Genomic DNA, 21,225 nt, shown 5'->3' with positions numbered 1-21,225 from the left:
AAGGTTTTTTTTCTGCTTCATTAGTGAAATAAAGACAAGCTGGAGGAAAATACATATAGACTGTATTGAGTGGAGCCAAAATCTGAGACCATTCTTCTCATACTGAAAGAACATAAGTCCCAAACCTATCCTTATCACAGCTACTTCTCTGAGCTATTGCTTTCTGCATAAATAGCTTATAGGGACCTCCACATTGCCAGTGTTTTCCAGCAGTCTGTAGGCAGCATTTGGTTTGGCCATTCCATCCTCACATTTCCTCAGTGGAATATTTTTACTGGTGAACATTCATCTGTTTTACTTCCTGATTTCCAAGAAGCCAATGCAATGTTTGAGGTTTTCAAATAAAGTCACTTTTAACCTGTGAAAATTTGTGGTTGTTTTTGTTTTCTCAGCTCAGACCAATCACCTGATAAATGCAGCCATTAGTTGAGCTGCTGGAAGAGAATCTTTGAAATGGTTCAGTAAATATGAAACCAGGCATTATATCCATAGGAAGATATGCCCCACTTACGGAGTTTATAAACACAAGGGAAATGTATTTGATATTTGAGCTGGCAGAACTATAATTCCAAAGAGACGGACGCTCTAGGGAAACTGGGAGCAGCCAAGACCTGGAAGGCAAATGTGGGTAAGGTTTGTACTGAATGGTTATGCTGCCTTTTGAATCAAAGTCTAGGTACAGCAGAAGTGCAGTATGCTTATGTGTTTACCCCAGCCCCAGGTGGAAACTCCACCTGTCATTAAAATAAAGTTGGACTGAACTGTAGGGAATTCTCCCTGACAAAAGTGCACTGGGCTGTGAAACAATCTCCCAAGGGAACAAATGGACACTTGGATGTCTAGGCCTCAACTAAAGACTACAAGAAGATTAAGAACAGTTCTGATTATCAAAGGGAAATAAATCATCTGTTACTATAGGTGAATTTTAGCTGCAGAATCATGCTTCATTTATAGGAGTCCACTGGCTATTTAGCTAATTGCAGTGAACAGCATTACACTGAAACTCCTCCACAAGCCTGAATCCAGCATTAAAAAAAGCCACAGAGATTTCAGGAGCTGGGTCTTCCTCTCCCTGTAATCAGTTCTGTAGGACTGTTCAGTTTTCATTGAGCCCACCTAAGCAGTGCCTGACTCACAGCTGACAGCCCAGTCCTTTCAATGACCCTTGTGACATTAACTGGTGTTCTCAGCAGCTTCTTCATCACCTCTGTCATTATACACAAAAAAAATCCATCCCCTACAGTGAAACCCTGAGTCTGTCCTAGGGAGACAAGGATTGAACAGACTGAAGACCTAACTGCCAATAGGGCACTACAACATGATGGATGGATCTCTGTGTACAAGATATTCTACAGCTTCTGTATGCATAGATTGCCCAGTAAAGCCAAAATTGTTGTCCTTGGAACACTTAAATCTTCCCTCCAGTTCTCTTAGCCTAACATTTATGTAACATCCTTCCACACCTGCAAGAATCATTTCTAATTTCACTTTAAAATTTAAATCATTTATTGCACAGTGTATTTCAGCAACTAAAAATTTACATGCATACATACTTAAACGTTCCAACTTCCAAATGCACTCTCTGCTCATACTTCTCTTGGGATGAATGTTTGGGTAGAGGACTTTTTATTCTCCAGACAAAGTCATGGCAAGATCCTGCTGAAAACTGTAAAAAGGTTCTGTGTTAAAAATCAAAGATGATTAAGCACAGAAATTTATGGCATTTCACTATTAATTGAAACCCACAGACAAAAATAAAATCTGCCCTTCTAAAGATATTATCTTGCTCCACTGCAAGCTGTTGGACTTGGTACAAAACAATTGAGTGAAAAATCCTAAAGCCTTCACAAAGCAGGCAGTCACCCCAATGGATTATGATGGCTCCTGCCTTTAAAATCCTGGAACATTTTAATGTCCTGCAATTGCATTGTGAACTTTCCTTTATGTTTTTGAGGACTACATTTTGGGTTCTTTGACATTTCTTTACAGCTTGGAAGAGAGATCTTGAACGTGCTCTTCATATGAAATTTAAATGGCTTAGCAGTTGTGAACAAAAGCCTGTTAGTAAAAGCTCTCAAGCCCAGAGGGTTGTTTGTCAGTGTTTGACTCCAGTGAATGGTCTATTGAAGAACTAGGATCCCCTAGTGCTTTTAAAATACTAAAGCACATGTACACATATTACATTTTGAAAAATCGTAAGTTTTTGGCTGACCATTCTTACGGACTGAACAATAATAACCTGTGGGTATTTTGTACATTTTATTGAGCAATTCTGTACCTACTGGAGTCAGAAAGGTTTTTCATTATTTTAGTATGGGTTAGCAGAGGTTCTTAATAAGGAGGAGTTATGGCTTTCAGTTGTTTGTAGTAGTGTGTATGAATTTGGCGCAGCTCTGAAACATTCATGCACTGCATAGGCAGGTGGCTCCACAAATGCATTGTGCAACCACACCAAGAAGGATATGTTCTGAGATCTCTAACCTCTACACTTGTGTTGACTCAAAATACAAAGCTAATGATTCCCTCATCAACATTCAGTTATTAATTAATGCTATTTCCTCTTATAAATACATTAAGAGGATTGATTTATAAGTTTTTATAAAGTACACTGAAGATGAAGTGGAACGCAGAAGCACAATAGGAATTCTGGGCCTTTCCAATACAAAGAGGAACCTGTGAAAATTGATATTCTTTTACACAAAATGGGCCGTAAAGATTATCTCCAATTAGCACCGCTACTTTTTATTTAACAGTGCAGTATGTAAGATCAGTATCCTCTTGGGAATACTCAGATATCTATATGTGGCATCACAATGTAAGATCTATTAAAAAATCCAACTCTGTTTTCCAGTAGCTATGCTAATATTAAGCACTTTGGCCTCTATCTTCCATGCTCAGTTTGAGACATCATTTTGCCTCAAAGAAAAGAAAAAGACCAGAAGCAGAGAAATCATGGCTTACCCAGGCATACATGGAATGCCCAGAGCAAAGCCATGGATAGTGTCCAAAGCCCACTTTGAGAATGGTCACCATGGAACTAGGCAAAAGGAAAAAAAAAGACACATGCAGCTCAGCAAACTCCATTAAGTATCTGCTTCCGTGCACTGTCGTTTTTGGGGAAGAAAGAGAAAGGAAGGTGCCTAAACAGAAAAAAAAATGACATCAGTTTTATGGAAAAGTATAGTTCCATTAAAGATTTACTTCAGGAGGAAAAATTACTTGAGATATCTTCAAATTACAAGAAGTGTTTTGAAATATGTTTGGCATATCTTCAATGCATTTTTGACAGCTGGAGACATGTTGGAGAAATTTTTTGAATTAATTTTAAATATCACTCTCTCCCTTTGTGATTCCTTGAGTGGGGTGTGCTGTAATTCATTTTTAAAGAGGCAATGTAGGTTTCTAGATGCTGTTAAAGGAATCCAAAATACATTTTTTGCACCCTGCCACTGTTCAAAGAAAAGGACATTGAATTCATTTAAATACATTTGTGAAAGATTGATTCACCCAATGGAATTTACACGTCTCCTTTCACTAATTATTCCTGAAGTTTCACCTATCAACTGACAATTTTTTTTTACAGATGAGAAGGAAAACAGTTTGATTTTCTCTGACAGCAAAGAGCTTAACACAGCTAGAATGTAAACTGGCACCTCACCCTCCTTGCCTCTCTAATATCTAGATTACCGGAAGAAAGAGCACTAACAACTCTTTTTTATGTGAGTGCTGGAATCCAGAATTTAGTCTAAATAGTTGTGAAAAGAAAGCAGAAAAACAACTATTTTAATAATGGTTACCTTGCATTTTTTTATCTTCCTTAATATTTATCTTAAATGACATGCTTGTTGTGTGACTTTGAAGTTAATGATAAAGTGTCGGCAATTAATGTGTTTGCCTGTTTTTATTGGAACGTTTCTATTTTTATTTATTTATTTATTTTTATTTATATCAGCTGCCATTCTAAAATACCTCCAAGAATTTCTCTCTTTCTCCCTCTTTATTTATTTATTTTTATTATTTTTACCACTAATAGGAACATTTCTGAAAAAGGTACACAGACACAGCCGCAAGGCAATTTTATTGGCCTGAGTTTGGAAACAGCTTCAGAAAGTAGGAGAACAATCTTAATTGCAATTCCTTCCTCTTTGTTTATGAAGTTGAGTCTAAGAGCAAATTGTTCCTGCACCAAAATCGGGTGTTCATCAAAGAATCAAAACTCTATCTTAACACTTGCTAACATATCAGTTAAATTGTTTCTAATTTTCTACGTTTTTCAAGGCACAGATATTACCCTGCCACAAGGCATTTTGGCTACCATTATTTTAACATATGAAAGATTAGTTGCATTTACTGCTTTACTGTTCTGCAGCAATGGCCCTTTTCCAGGTGTCCTTTGCTCCTTCTTCAGAAGAGGAAGTATAAAGATTCAGTAATTGTTGGACCTCTTTATTTTTTTTTTCTTTTCCTTTCCTTTTTATTTTTATTTTTTTATTATTATTTTTTTTTCCTTTTTGGAAACGTATAGCAGAATAGAACACAGGAGAAGGCATTTTAAGAAGCCCAATAGAGCTTTGGGAAAACTAAGATTTTTAATAAAGAAAGGCCAGAGGGTGACTTTATTGGAAGAGGCAGCCAGGCTCTCAGGCTGGCACCTGCCAGAGTTTCGGCCCTTGGGAGAAGAGAGCACCCAGGGAGTTCTCTGTCTCCCCTCACTGCTCCTCATCCCTGGGGGCAGTAGGGTTGAAGACCAGGACACGTCTGTAATTTGGCATAGGCACAAACACAATTCTGTTGTTTGTGTCATATGTTTGCTTTTTTTACTATCTATCACAAAGTTTCCTGCCTTCAGGAAAGAATACAATTATGTATATGTACAAATATGTACTAGTTCTTAAAATAAATAAATAAATAAAAAATTTAAGTACATTAAGAAAATAAAAAGGCACGAAGAATCTGGGTGCAGCATGAGCAACATATATTTACTTTACACCAAGCAGAGAAATGCACTCCCCTCTTTTCCTCTTCCAGACCTATTTCTCCCTTCCCTTCCCAAGAGCAAAGCATTGTCTTCTGCCTGCCTGCTACTTGTAACATAAACAGAGCCATCACCAAACACACTGTGTCTCTACCTCACAGAGGAAGGGAAACTCTGGATGGCTGCTAGCCAGCATCTTTTCCAATGCTCCCTAAGCCCTCACCATACTAGTGGCAAATTACAGCAAACATGGAGAGCACTAACATCATAAACCACACTTCCCACTCTAAAAAATTAATCTTTTAGAGCTGCAAAACAAATATACTTCCTTCCTGAATTGTTCGGTGAGCCTGCCTTTCCAGCTACGGAGGAGGAAAGGGCACAGAGGCTCTTTGCCAGAACAATGTATAAAAAGACTGTAAAATATATTTATTATTTTTCGAAGAACCCATGGGCAGTATTTACTGTAGCTTCTCTAGAAAAGCTTCTCTAAGTTCTCTCATGTTTCAGCCTTTTCCTATTAAAATAATCAATCCAGATTCTTCATCATTTTCTCACCTGTCTTTTCTGCCTTTCCAAAATTAAACAAATCTCACTGCCTCTCATCTGGAGTAGTACCTTACTGAGAAGCATATACTACATCCATTTATTGTTATAGGCAGCACTGCAACACGAACATATGCTATAATCCAGCCAAAGCCCGCTTGCCCTATACTTCCCCACAAATTATTTTAAATTATCTAAGATTTCAAACAGTCTGCAAGGAAACATCCTGAGGCTCTCACTTTGGACTTTAAGTCTTTCTGTCAGCCTTTCATCTTGTTTTCAGTTTGTTACATCTACATTTATTTGGCATCCAAGAGCATTTGTGACCCTTGGGCAACTCCTTCAATGTGTTCCTAGCACATGTTCTCCTGGGTAAAGCATACAGCACAGCAGTTGGATCCTTCTCCTCACCATAATGCTGGAGACCCCAAGCCAGAGGGTGCTGAGAGCCCATGGGGCACTACAGCATCCTGGACCTTCTGGTGCTGACCACATTGTGAGTTGTAACAAACAGCCGGCACGAATAGATTCATTTTGAAAAATGAAAGACTACAGCTCCCTTCACATCTCTCTGAAGAATGTATTTATAAGTGTGCTTGTAGCTTCATGTCAACAAATTAATTCAAACAGACTTCCCACATCTTAAGGATGAAATCTGGAGAGCAATCATTTACACCAAAGCCCATCTTACAAACAACAAAATAACATATTCTGCTCATTTCTCTTCTGCATTCTGTTCTCTGCTCATCTACAAAAATCCTCCAACACAGTATGGTCAAAGAAAAGTTTTTCAAGGAAGATAGATATAGTACATCAAGTGAGATAAAATACTTAAAAGAGGGTAAGAAGTATCCAGTCCAAACTTTCAAACTCTTCATAGAAGAGAAAATAAGATCAAAGCAAGCAGAATTTCACCAAGAAACAGCCTAAAGGTCCAACAACTATTCCAGAGAAAATTTGCTGATTCCTTTTTTTAACACACAATTGAGGGTTACATACAGCTTCTTGAAACTAGCAGGTAAGCACTAAGCAGATCCCTTTATTCATCTGATCTGCCCTATGATGGGCACTCCTCAGTACGCCGTATCCTGGGGTCAACCTCTCTTCTTGCTTGAAAAGTGGTAAAAAGAACGATCAGCTCAAGAAATGCTTGTAAGTTGGGGTGTCTCGCCCCATGTTGGACAATGTATATCTGAATTCTGTCCAGGAGCAATGTGTTTTAACTCAGCTCCATGGCAAAGAGATGAGAGCACCTCTCCAAACTTCTACATGGACACCAGCTAGAGTACCATTATTGGAAGCTGCATGTGTGGAATTTTCTTTCTTTTTTTTTTTTCTTTTGTGCCACCATACCTTCACTAATTAAAAGTTTTATTCCAAAACTGCTTAACTGTAGCATAATCCAGCAATTGCCTTGGGTAAAAAGCTGGTTATACCATACACACCAGAGTACATACAGATATCTGTATTTCCACTCCTTCAACCTAAAATCTTCTGATGAGATAACTGATATTTCCCATACATTTCTAAGTTCATCATTTTCTTCAAATGGAACATACTTAAGCACATCACTAATCAAACCTTTCTCTGCACAGCTTCACATTGCTTTTGATGCCCACAGACCTCTCAAGAACTGGGAAGCAGCAAGCTTTTCCACCTCCGTCTGACTTGTAAAGCATTCGAAGGTATGAAAGAGAAGTTGTAGTTGTATCACTCTGTAATTAAGTTTTTGTTATCCAGCTTAACACACTCACCACACTTTAAATGACAAACAATAAGAAGCTTGCATTCACAGGCACTATTTGATCTTACATAATGTAAGAGTTTGGGAAGTATTGTGTCCAGCCATTTAATACAAATTTGAAATCATCCTTGAAATCTTTTCTACAAAAAGGTCAAAATGCATTATGGAAATAACATTATGTCCCATCCCTCTCACTACCTTTGGCTTGCATGAAGGTGTAGAAGATAAAGAAAGAGCAAAGGAGTTAAAAAAATAGTGAAAACACAAATTGGAAAACCAAAATTAAGCAACCTGAAATGTATCTTGGAAAGGGCAGTGTCCACTTGCTGGATCCCAGTCATGTACTAAGCCACTGGAAGAAAAGCAAAACTGAGTAGATATAAGAAGTTATGTACTCTGAAAACCACAAAGGATTAATATCTGTCCTTCTTGAATGTTTGTGTGGCCTTTGACAACTCCATAAAAGACACCTCCTTGGGAAACTCGTGATAATGAGCAAGCACAGCTCATCATGATATTGAGATGAGTCGTTGCATGACTAAATAGGTGTTGAAGACCTATAAGAAGAGAGACAGAAAATGCATATTTATATCATCAATAAATTGTCATGTTTTATCCTCTTCTTTCCAGAGCCACCTGGCTTGTTCAACTTTTACTTTGGTGTGCTGGACTGCAAATGCAGATAAACAACTTGCGGGGGCATGTGCTCCTCCCCCACCTGAATTCTGTCACTTTCCCCAGACACTGAGTGGTGTGGGATTCTTGAAACTATTTCACTTACCAAACTGGCGTAAGTTTTCATGTCACTCAGAATTCCTCACCTCTCTGAAACCTTCCTTTCCAATGGCTCCTCTGAGGCCACAGTCAAGCAGTTGTCCCTCAGCAGGTTCTCACAAAATGGTTTTTCTCTCACCCACAGTCTCAAATTCTGTTTGTTTGTTTGTTTTTCTCAGAGTATACATTGTCTTTTTCGAAGAAAGAAAGAACAACATGGAACTAAAATTATGTAGGTTACTCCAAAAGTAATATCTCCTATTTATTTCCCTGGAAACTAAAGCAGATACAAAGAGCACAAAAACACTATTAGATAGAGCAAATTCTCAGCTACAAAATGCTGTTTTTCAACATAGTCAACAGTGTCAGCTATGCATTTTTGCCAACCATGCACAAGAGCTGCACTCTTAAAAATCTCCACGGCCATCCAGAACACGGTTTCTCTTTCACAATATTGTCACCATAAGTTCATAAGTTCATAAGTTCATAAGGTTGGAAAGGACCTATAAGATCATCTAGTCCAACCATCCTCCTATCACTATCTCTACCCAACTACTAAATTAAGTCCTTTAGCACCTCATCTAAACGCTTCTTGAACAGCGCTAGGGATGGTGCCTCAACCACCTCCCTAGGCAGGCCATTCCAGTGCCTGACCACTCTTTCAGAAAAGAAATGCTTCCTGAGGTCTAATCTAAATCTTCCCTGGCGCAACTTGTGGCCATTCCCTCTCGTCCTGTCATTACTTATCAGGGAGAAGAGGCCTACCCCCTCCTCACCACAACCCCCCTTCAGGAAGTGGTAGAGTGCAATAAGGTCTCCTCTGAGCCTCCTCTTCTCCAGACTGAACAATCCCAGCTCCCTCAGCCGCTCCTCATAAGACTTGTGCTCCAGGCCCCTCACCAGTTTTGTTGCCCTTCTCTGAACACGCTCCAGGACCACTACTGGAACGCACTACCCACTGCCTCACTGGACTCACATCGACTGTTTGGCCACATTTGAATCTTGATTAAGAGTGGAGTAGGAGCTGACCATCCTGTGGATTCATGCTTGAGCTGTGACTTGCAGTCAAATTTACTTTACTTTTCATCTGTTGCTTGTCCTGAAAACTAAGATACAGATTATCTGAATGATCACAGCATCATTTTGTTCTTTTCTCCTCATTTTCTTGATGAATGATGACTATGGTAGCACAAATATTGCTTGCTGTGGGTTTTGAGGCTGTTACCTGCCTGAGTCCAAACACCAAATGGAGGTCACTGGCCATGAAATGAGGTGTGTGAACCACTGCTCAAGTCTCTTGCCTCTTCTAAGCCCAATTTGGAGGATTTCTTTTCTTTCATGACACATACTTTGATCTCTCCTTTACTGAAGGAGCTGCTCACATAAACCACACATTCCTTTTCTTGATACTGTCCCTTAGTATCTTGAATCCCCAGTGACCGATATCATGTGTTCAGCCTTGCTTGATCACAGGCACAACATACACTCAGAACCTGACATGTTTTCACTGACTGGGGAGTTCAGCACTTTTTATTCTTTCATCTGTTTCCTACCTGTAGCAGTTTGGGGAAGTCCCCATTTGGTCTCAGTTCTTATACTCTCTCCATCCTGTCTATGCTACATCCAAAACCAGTACTTCCTATGCTGCCACTCAAGCAACTGGAGAATTTGTGTGGTTCCTATCCTCTTGCTGGCCCCAGCCAGTTCACAGGTTATCTCTTTCTCCTCCATAGAGGCTACAAACCCCCTTATGAAAAAGTAAAAGGCCCCAATCTGGCCACACTGCAGTTCCTCCTTGAAAACAATATAGCATCTATCATATCTGTGCAGCTTACTTGTATTTTGAGCACAGGGAGTGCTTATGGACTGTGACTGACTACTTGAAGGACTATCACCTTAGAAAGGGTTTGCATTAAGTGAGGCTATTATTTGAAGCAAACAAGTACCTGAAAGGAAGACATGCTGAAGTAGAAACAAAGCCTGCACTTCTTCTGCACTTTTTTTTTTTTAATTTAAAAGCCTCTGCCACAGACAAAACCACACAGCTATTTTCTCACAGCTGTAATTACAGCTCACTGTCACACTAGCTGAACCAGCTCATCTTGCTGGAGGAGAAATATTAGATGAACCTATACTGTGCCTAGTGCTTTTTATGCTCCACTTTTATCCTCATCCCTGAAGTTGTCTGACCTGTGGAAGTGCTGCTCAAACACTGCCATATGTCTTAATGCAAGGTAAGCTGGAAACCTTGATCATTTCCAAAGATGAAGCTAAGCACTAACCTGTTTAACAGTTTAAACTGCATCGACTGAAGTGTCAGTGACAAGAATTTGTGCAAAAGAAAAGGTTGCAGTGGTGCCTCAGCTTCCTAAGTCTGTGATTTCTACCTAACTTAAAATGAATGCATATACCATTTCAGCAGGTGGTTTCAAGCACTTTCAGTAAATTGAAGCAATTTTGTGTTGCTGTTCAGCAAGTTTCATAACAACTCCATCCTGGGGAAAAGTGCTACAGCACCAGAGATTGTGCTACAGATTGTTCAGAGTGTGGGTCTGGATGGTCTACATCTACCACTCATAGATAGCAAGTAGATCAGAAATGCTAACAAAACCTGACTAACGAGACTTCTACCCCTACGTTCTTGACTGCAAACAAACTGGGATTTCACCTGTTGGGACCTAGGTGCACAAGAACAACTTTTAACACAATAAACGTCCTTCAAAACTTTCCTGAAGCTTACCATAGTTGTTGGGATTTATGGTCGCTACAGAAAACAACTCAATCTGCACACCTCAGAGAGAAACTTTAAGAATACTATAATCTCCAGTTTCACATTTGCTTTTGGAGTGCAAAGACAATAACTTTCCTCAAAGTTTCAGGACTTTGGAAAAATACTGTGTCACATCAGTTCCTGCTCTACAAAAGATCAGATACAGAAATGAAAGATCAAAGTTTTCCACCATGAAATGGAAGGAGCTCACACTGCCCTGCATCTGGCAGAAAAATACAGATATCACAATCTAGTGTTACTGTGTTTTGCCAGATACCATTTCATGCTCATTACCAAAAAACTCCAGGATATTCCAATACCTGCAGAAAAATATCACGTTTTGGCTTCAGGTTCAGAAGGTGGGTTTTGCCACTGTTTTTTTTTTTTTTTTTTTTCTTTTTTTTTTCTTCTCCTGCTTAGTTAGTGGAGATGTGAAAAATCTCTGAGCATATGGGGTTTTCAAATTTATCTTGATATAATTTGTCAGTGCAGAACTGTTTTCTGATCCAGATGGAAGCCAGAAAGGTTTATGAACGTCTACAGAAATCAGCTTTTGCATCTCAGCAAGGCACAAAAGCACCTGTTCTTCACTGGCCAAGACACAGTTAATAAAGATTATTATTAGGTAAGGATCCTACTGTATCTGTCATCATACATGTCAGTCTCTGCAGAATTAGGAGTCCAAACTCAACAGCAGGGAAACAAACTAATTTCTGAGAAAAGTGGGGCAAACTAACATGTCTGTCAACCACCACCATCATGTTATTCTTTTACTCAAGCTTAAGACAATTCAGAAACACTTCTACGTTGCCAGTATGTTTGAAAGGAGCTTCTAGTTAAAGAAAATTACAAATACAATGTTTTGTTGCATTGATCGGAATGCAAACTCAGGACACTTAACCTTTGCATATTCTGAAAGCCACCCTCTGTATACAGAGCTGTTGCAACAGATATTCAAGCCCAGAGGTAAAGACATAAGTGAATATTCACAGCTATCCTCGACTATCCTGGGTCTGCAGAGGTTAGAGACCTTTGTCTGTTTAACAAAGGAAGAGCACCAGCAATAAAACACCACAAAAGCTCCTTTGTGAGATTAGGATCACTTAACTCAGTTCAGACCTCTACGTGACACAGGAAAGTACGGCAGAAAATGAGTTACTTTTCTTTGCAGTACAGAGCAGAGCACTATAAAAGCAGCTTTTACATTTATTGCAAGATCTCTGGGTTTCCTCTGACAAAGCAGCAGAATGAACCTTAAAAAAGGCCCTTTATATGGTCATTTGTCGGTCCAGGTGGCCTGGCTGCGCAATGAGTCTGCAACAATTTTTCTAAGGCTGCCCCTTTCCTGTCCTTTAACATATCAATTCACTTCGTAGGCTCAGTGACACAGCTCTTGCCTACCACTACTTCCTTTGTTCTCATTTTTAGATCTCGGATTTTGGAAATTGAAATATCACACTCCCGCAGCAGCATTTACTTTTATATTTCTCTGATGTTTCTTAATGTGGCACCTTGGGCGAGGCAAGGACTTACTTAAACGACAAAACTATTTTCTGAGTGACCTCTTGAATGAAATAAATCGCGGTAACTGCTTGCATATACCAAGCATACTAAGATTCAAGCTTCATGTTTACTTTCGATGTAAAAGTAGCACCAATAGTCTCCGAATCTGTGTGAAACAGCTGATTCTACATAATGCTGTGTTCTGCTTAAGAAGCCCCCAAGATGCATACACCCTTACTGGTGAATGATATTTCTTAGATGCTTTTCACACTCTGCATTCCCCCTGCATACTTTTCCCTAGTCTTACAAGCAAGAACTTCCCACAGGTTTTTCAATCATGAGCTACTGCAAAGCTCCTCAGGTCAGTCATGTAGCTAGTTACAGAAATTACACTCACTCCCATAATACTTTAACAACAAAGCCAGAGTCGCCATTTGCAGTGCAACCACCTAAAATACCTTCTAGCTGATGGAGGCTGAGGACTCCTATGCAGGCACCATTCTGCTCAAGTATGCCTCAAAGCCTGGCCTGTGTCTGCACCATTCATGCATGCTGTGCCAGGAAAATAGGACACAAGCTGCTTAGCGAAGAGTTTGAACTTCTAGTGAGGACTGACCTCATGATCCCTCGCGTAGGAGCTCTCCACAAAAGTTAACTATTGATTCAGCCTAATGATAATGCTACATTTTTGGTCAGGAGAGAAAAAAGAAATAAATCACTACCATCAGTATGGAATTTGGTTTCTGCATTCCACAATCCTAAAAGCAGCTCATCTGTCAAAATATTAGTCTAGACTTCTACAGTTAAATAGTCTTCCCAGCATTCTTTAAGGGTAATGGGGGAAGGCTTTTCCAGAGGCCAGTTCACTCAACGCCATTAAATGTCTGTAACATGCAGGATGAATCAGTCCAAGGAGATGCTGCACTGCCTCCAGAGAACAGGGAGAGCAGAGAGCTGGATCCAGCACTTTGAGAGCTGGATGCCATGGCCTTACAGATGAAATTAAGAACATTACATTTCCATTCCATGAAGCCTAAAATTCCCTTTCCAACAGAGTACTCTGGAGTACCAAGACTCAGCCAGCTTTTTCAAACCCAATTTGTTTACTTTTCTTTTCATAGGCAGGATCTACCATTGCACAACAAAAGAAAGCGACTTTTTTTAAAGACTGGGAACAAGTAGAGATCTAAACAATACAGACAGGAACTTTGAAAAAATCTGATAAGTAGAATTCCTATAAAATCTCTCAGCCATAGTTTTAGAAGGGTAATTTCACGTTCCTGAAGTAAAGAAAGAAACTTAACGCACTCGTTTTTATACAAGATATAGAATCTTTTCAAATACTACCCGAAATGAAAAGTAACACAATTTCATTTTGAGATCTTCTTTATCCTAATATATCTATCTTCACACAAATATGACTCCTTAACAAGGATTGTGAGAACTCGCCAAAGTAGGAAATAATATAAAATAACAAGAGTTACTTATAAGCACCTTATCATCTTACTGTCACTTCTGAAAAAGACCAACAAGAGACTGAACTGATTTTTGCTGATGAAATCTAGGAAAGCTTTTGAACAAATGGATACATGCTAAGCAAAAGTACAGTAATATTTTGTACACCACAAGTATAATCAGAATCTGGATTTGGTTTATTCAAATTTTGCTTTCTTGGAAGCAAAGCTTACATGTTTGTAAACATCAAAATAAACATTGCTTAATTTTACAGTTTGTTAAACAAATACTTTTTGCACTAAAGGGCATTCGTAAAGTCATCTATTTGCCTGACAGTTCTCCTGTTGACCTGTGCTTCAATATTTTTCTAAACAATTGGATCCCTTAGAACTCTTAATGGTGCTTAAAAATTTCTTCCAATGATGTGCAAGTCATAGGCGAGGTCGATTTGATGAGCACCCTTCCTTACATAGATGTTAATCAGTATTTAACTAATGCAAATGTGAAAAACTATACATTTTCAGGAAAATGTTTTGATTTTGGTCCTGTGCTTAAAGACCTTCTATAATAGTTTACATGGATCTGATTCACAAGCATGGACACAACAAAACCACTAAACCAATGTTTCTTGGTCTATGCATAAAAAGTATGTCTTCTACTTACACTAAACATACAAAAAATAAACTACAAAAATTGTTTTACACTTGATTTCAGCAAAAAAAGCTTTCTTCAAGAAAAACGATTCTTCTTTTTTTTTTCAGCCATCAAAAAAGGAATGCAAGTAAACAATAAATACATGTGCTTTCTCCATATAGACATATTTACACTTGAGTCTTTGGCTTATGTTTAAGTTTCTTTATAAAGATCTTTATGTGATCCAGCCATCATTGCACATTAAAACAAAATAAGCCAGGTTTCTGTTTTCTTTTTTAACTATATATAATATATATATGCAACACTTGAAACGTATTAAGAATGAACCTTACTATCGATCTGCACTGTTATTGTACTTTAACAATGTATCAAAAGGAAAAGAAAAAAGAAAATTAATACCATATAGGAAATATTGATACATGCAACAGATGGTCGCTCTACTGTAACTGAGAGACGGCTGCATATACAAACACTGAAAAGTCCTAATTTGAGCAAATCTCTTCTGACTCTGGTTTTCATTAAATAGTATTTATGTGGCACTAAATGTTGATACTGTATACAAGCATAGAAACAGATTGAATTCCTTTATTAAGATACACAACTTCATAAGAAAAATACTTTGCATTTAAAATTAAAAATCCCCCCTCCCCCCTCTTCCCCTAAAATCTTTCTTCACAGGATCAAGAACTGTTCTCAAAACAGCGTAATGAGATTCATATATTTGGTGAACTTTGTCACATCCATTCCAACTAAGAGGATTCCAGGTACTCCAGTGCAACGTCATAGCAGAAGCGGTACTGCTCCTGTGAAGGAGAAAGGGAAAAAAGTACCAGAGAAAAAGTTAAATCAAGGTTCTAAATCATTAAACAGCAGCAATACATACAAACAAGAATAGCCTTTTCTGACTACTAAACAAACTTCAAGTTCAAGACTGACACGCTTGGATTGTTTTCTTCTTTCCTTGTTCCACTTTTCTTCTTTCACCCCTCTACTACACAAGTGTAATACCAGCTCTGATTTAAAAAAAAAAACAAACATAACCAACAAAATATATATATAAAAAACCATCAACCTGATCCTGAAATGCAATGATTTACTTCTCCATTTTTTTTAGCTTTTGAACTGGTTATCAAACATGGGAAGCTCTCTTATCAGCCAAAGCATTCTTGCAGTGAAGCTGCTCAACTCTGAAACACCGTTTATATTTAAGTTAGCTGATATTTAGCAGGTAACTACTGCTTGGACAGCTAGGGAATAGCTGGGGAATACTTAACTATGACACCATGCTGCTCTGGTGTTATGGTGTTATGATTTTTGTTGTATTGTTGATATTCCACATCATAACATCATGTGGTGTATTGCATATAAACCATAACATCTGGGTATGCAGCCCATTTTTTCAGTAGCACTGATGTAATGACTGGGATATGAGAATGGGCATTTAAAAGAGAAGTTATAGCTCAAAAGTTCATCATACTTAGTATTTCACATAACAACCCTGCTGTTCAGAGCTGATACTGGGGGGAGAGGGTGGAGAAGGGAGATAGGAGAAAGCAGTAAGAAGAAAAACCAAGAAATGAACTCAATCCCTATTGTCCACCAAACAAAACAAACCTGCTTTTGTGATTCCTTTTTCATTTCAAAGCAAGCCAGTGTGATCCATTAGCAGGAAATAGTGGGGATATCTTAAAGGTTTTATTGTGCTGCTCTTTTGTGTTATCTGATCCTACTGCTGAATGTAGGGCACATGACAATGTTGTATATTGGTTTTCCCGGTTTGTTTTCTAACTAATGATTCAACAGCTGCTGCTGTTCAAGAGTTCTGAATAAAAACCCACATAGTACAGAAACACGTAACTACAGAAATTCAGTATCTGCAAATGAAAACTGCAATGGAATTCAGGACTATTTTGAAATTAAATATAAGTTTTCAGACCATTTATCAGAAACACAGACAATCTACCTTGGCCTCTCTTTACAGTGACACAAGTAATTTTCCATGTGATCAGAGCAGTTTTCCTCACAGCAGTGAACTGAAATCCAGGCAGCAATTCAATATGTTGCATCTCAGAAGTCTATAGCACAGCAGATTGTAAAGTATTCGCAGCAAAACAAGCAATACCTAGACCAACATTACTGCTGCTGCAATATGTTCTAGCTGTTAACATGTTAACCATTTTCTAATTTATGCAGTAGCAATGGATGGAAGTGATACACACTGATTAAGCAAATCATGCCACAGAAGCTACTAGATACTAAACAAGCACCGATGCCTGGAAAAAGGGCAGTGTAGGAAAAGGCAGCTACAGCTATTCTGCTCAGTATGCAAGTTCACAAGGTCAGGAGCAATTTTCAGGATGCATAAACTGCAAAACATTTTTAATTCCGATTGGCATCCCTGCATTTTGTGCTGTAGGCAGCCATCTGGCTGAAAAGTGACACTGGCTGCTGGCAGTGTGAGAGTCAAATGGCAGAAGCACCAAAGCACTGTCTAACCTGCTTTCACATTGAGATACAAGGAGGAAAAAAAATGCATTTGTGAGATGGAGGAATTTTTGAGCACTTTCCACAACGTTCAGTTTTGGTGACTGAAGCGATCAGATGGACAGATACGTATTCACGTATACACACACATTCATCAGAATAGTGAAGATCATTTTGAGTTCTGCCATTGTACAGACAAATATTTCGTTTCATTTGTGGCTTTGCCAATTCAGGCTTACGTTGTTGATATATTTCCAACACACCAGATCCAATAGACTTTGATAAGTGCTGAGGTATCATACTGACTACTAAAAGTGGAATAACAAATATGAGCATTATTTGGTATAGCTTCCAAAACAGCAGTTATTATAAAGAAGTAAAATATGTGGATCTCTTTTATAGCTTCTTCCTGACAAAAAGAAATGCCTTGCTCTGTGAAATTTCAGGATGGCTTGTGTGAGCACAATGTGCCACAACTTCTTCCAGATAGGCCAGTTGTTTTTTGAGAAATTAGTCTGTTAAACGAGGGCGTTTACTGGGAAACTATCAGTACCACTACAAGATAAGTAGCATGCAAACATAGTCTGGCCTCTCACGATGCTGACTAGTGTGTACACACAATAAATTTCCATCATAAGACGTAATGTTTCCAAACTTTACGCCCACACTAAGAATCAGATAAGCCTCTGCGCACTACATACTACAGTACAGGGTGTAAAGACAGGTTGCTTTTTTCTCTTAGCTGAAGTCCCGTATGGGGTGCTTTGATTTATGGTCACAGTACTGTGTGCAGCTCACACAAGACAGGTCTCAAGCTGCCTGGCCATTTGCAGTAACACTGATGGGCTTTTTTTGCTTACCGGAGTTTCTACCATGTTGGGTTTACTGTTCCTCAAAGTCTTCACAGCATGGAAAACGTCAACCACATTCTGCCTTTTTACCATCTCAACCACAATGCCAATGGCACAGAACATCCCACTCCGGCCACCACCGTTTCTGTAGGCAAGGAAAAGAGCAGATTAAATGTCACCGTGGCATAACATGGCACCCGATGCATACTCCTTTCAGTCTGTAAGCATGAGTGACTGCCACAGAGAGCTTTTGGCAATCACCTTGCAGCTGCAGTGGGTTTGGTTTGGTCTGAGACACTCTGTGTTTCTGTCCTTGTTCTCAGTGACTTTTCTTGAACGCTGCCCTTGCAGCCCAACATGCTATCCAGCTAAGCTACTGCTCAGTTTGCACAGGCATCACAAATTAAAAACCAAGTTCAATGGCAAGGGTGACACTTTTTGTCTAGTTCTGGAAGGAAACACATTTGAATTACTTTAGAACATGGGGATTACCCAGCTAGAGCAATGCCAAGGCATCACTGATTTGGTATTTTGTTGACCTTTCTGAACTAACTTAATCTTCACTTCAAAGAAAGTCAGATAGGTGCTTTTTCTTGCTAAGCTTAAATAAGCCACAAGGTTCCATGGAGACAGAGGAAGAGTGGATGGAAAGCAGCCACAAGGTAATTCCAAACATTTATGAAGAAGCCTTTTTTTTTTTTTTTTTTTGTAAAGGAGAAATTTATGATTTAATTTTAAGATTTAAACTTTATACTTAAATATACTTATAAAGGAAAGAGACTGGGAGAAAAAGAAACTGCCTTTTTTAAAACATCCAAACTAGGTCCTTTTTTAGAGGAAATTTTATTGCTAATATTTTTAATCAACTGAGCAGTTTTGTTTTTAATATCAGATAAGCTGTCAGTATGAACAATATTTTTAGGATCGTACTACAGAATTTTTTCTTCGATTTCTTTCATCCATAACTTTCAAAAAACAAAAAAAAAAGATCTTTGTCACTCAGTATAAAATACTATATTACTGCCAAAATCCAAACTGAACTGCAGAAATTCAATATGTATTTTGCACTTGAAAAACATGCTATTAGGTACAGGAGACAATACACAGTTTCACTATAGGATTATATCAGAAATACTCATGGTACCTTGACCTGAAACAAACCAGAAAGTTGACCAAAGATTGGCCTGCAATACCAGGGGTACATTTTCTTTCTTTCTCTCCCTCCCTCCCTCTCTCTCTCTCTCTTTCTTTATTGTCTATTATTTATTTATTTATTTTAAGCAACAAAGATGTGCATATCAATATGGTTGTTAGAATACCACTTGAACACACACAAAAAAAGAAGTGATTTATATGTATTTATTTATTTATTTGAAGAACAGTTAGTGAGTTTCTCAAAATCACTCACAGGCAGTGAATGATGGTCCGGCCCTCCCCTTCTTCACATTCCTCTTGCCATTTTTCAACTTGGAGGATTAACTTCAAGAAGGACCTCTTGGAAGCTGGTACATCTCTGTGAGAAGCCCATCCCAAATACTGGAATTGCTGAACCATTAGATAGCCCTCTTGTGGCTGAAGGAAATCAAAGAGGTTTAGGTCAGTAGAGCACCTTTCTACATAGGTTGAGAAAACCCAAATATAAAACTAATATGGTACAAAAGTGTTCATATTATTGACAGATTACAACACGCATACTTAGCATATCATAGGCTCTCTACTTAATTCATATTCCTTCAGCTCAAAAGAGATGTAAAAAGGAATAAAAGAAAGATAAATATTTTCAGTGTTTATCAGTCAGTATTGCAACCTATCTTGACTTCTAAAAGGCACAATTCTCTAGAGTCTGTGCATCAATGAGTTTCATTCTTAGCTTCAAAACCATCACTGTTGAATTCGTAGACCTACAGAAATGCAGAAACACACCTTTAGCTACGTTTTAAGCCTTCCTATGCATGAACCGACCCCATTATAAATAAGCAAGTAATATTCAAGGATCACTTTCCTTGAATAATGTCTTCCCCTGCCAGGCTATTACAATCATGAGGGCCTTGCTGCCAGTCTCTAAGCATTCCACGTGGTATATTATTTAAAACTGAATTAAGATGGCAAGAGAAGCCTCACCTTCTGGAAAAATAAATAGTCTGTTGTGTTTCTTGTAGCTGAGACAGGTGAAAAGTAAAACGAATACGCATTGTGGAATAGAAAGAACAGTGCACATAAACACTTAAAAGATGTAAAGGCAAAATACACGAAAAATGAAAAGAAACAGATAACTAGAAAATCAAAACAGCAAAACAGAAGAAATGGAAAAAGTGAATAAGAAACGAACCAAAAAAAGAAAAAAAAGGGAAATTTAAACACACAACGAAAAACTGTTGTAGCATAATATTTACCAGCATGCCCAATCCTCTGCTTCCTGTAGTTACCAAACAGGGCATGAAAATGATTTTTTTTTCCTCAACTCTGAATATAAGCAAAAGTACAGCTTACAGAAGATTCTAGTCACATGTGAACTGCTCCTCATACTTGGAAATAATCAAAATGTGACCAAAATACTAGTTGGAAAAAGAAAAAGCTCTGTATATACACAGGTTGCTCCAAAAGTACTGCCTCCTATTTATTTCCATGGACACAACAGATACAAAGAGTGTAATAACACTGTTTGATGCAGCAAATTCTCAGCGACAAAACAGTATTTTAAACCCAAACACCACTATTAGTCAATTTGCATGGGTGAGTTGATTGAAACACACTTCGTTTTGTGGTGTGACAGCTGTGAATGGCCATCCTCAACACACCTTGTCTTTTGTGTCACTGTCACCCCTGCTGAAACACACCATCCACCGCCTCACTGTGCTCACATCCACTGTTTGGTCTCCCTCAATGCTCAAGCAAGCATTTATGAATGCCAATGGATGTCATTTTTTCCACACAGAATAATTCAGTTACACTCTTTTTCTTCAAATGCACTTCCATGTCAGATGTCATTTTGTCAGACTGCCCTCTGCTGCCATCTGTCACACAGCAACAAAATGTAATGGAATATCCGTGGGAAGGTTCAACCTCTACTGCCATATCACCATCATCCACCTCTGATGTTGCGAGCCAGCATAACATAGGAGGCACTGCTATTGGAGCAGACCCAGTACTTTCATCTGTACTTTCCTCACAGCAATTCTTCAACATTAATGAAAGTTAAAATTACACTACAAAAAGTAGTTGGTGGCCAGTATCTAGTATTAGATGAGTTTAGTATTAGAAAGCTCAGCATTAGATGAATGATAGAATATGTCAACCAGGGGCTGCTGGTTTATTGCACAGATACATCTGTAACTCTTGAGTGGAATGCAACAAAAATAAGTGATATATAGAGGGGAACAAGAGTGTGTTACAAACAGGGCTTGAAAATATGCTGCGATATTGTGGAACAGTTTGGGACAGCAATGAGACAAGACAATGCAACACATGA

The 21,225-nt window shown here is 38.5% G+C and overlaps 1 protein-coding gene and 1 long non-coding RNA gene across 3 annotated transcripts in view; one reads left to right on the top strand and one right to left on the bottom strand.

Moving 5' to 3' along the window:
- The first annotated feature begins 10,109 nt into the window (after positions 1 to 10,109).
- Positions 10,110 to 15,187, top strand: LOC136047279 (uncharacterized). Its single transcript, XR_010622074.1, has 3 exons — positions 10,110 to 10,273; positions 11,239 to 11,434; positions 15,100 to 15,187. It is a non-coding gene; the product is annotated as an uncharacterized LOC136047279 (long non-coding RNA).
- The window catches only part of PTPRK (protein tyrosine phosphatase receptor type K), a 305,334-nt gene continuing 298,052 nt past the window's right edge, over positions 13,944 to 21,225 (bottom strand). For both annotated transcript variants that reach the window (XM_065734173.1, XM_065734182.1), the window contains exons 27-29: positions 19,165 to 19,328; positions 17,766 to 17,901; positions 13,944 to 15,224 (exon numbers count right to left, since the gene is read on the bottom strand). In XM_065734173.1, coding sequence (XP_065590245.1) covers positions 15,171 to 15,224; positions 17,766 to 17,901; positions 19,165 to 19,328 — 354 coding nt within the window. In that variant the 3' untranslated portion in view covers positions 13,944 to 15,170. The remainder of the gene's footprint in view (positions 15,225 to 17,765; positions 17,902 to 19,164; positions 19,329 to 21,225) is intronic.

This window comes from Cyrtonyx montezumae, unplaced genomic scaffold (assembly GCF_038088225.1).
Source record: "Cyrtonyx montezumae isolate F1298 unplaced genomic scaffold, pur_monq_1.0 scaffold_0, whole genome shotgun sequence".
Taxonomy (NCBI): domain Eukaryota; kingdom Metazoa; phylum Chordata; class Aves; order Galliformes; family Odontophoridae; genus Cyrtonyx; species Cyrtonyx montezumae.
The sequence above is the reverse complement of the archived record's forward strand: the minus strand, read 5'-3'. Positions and strand labels throughout refer to the sequence as shown.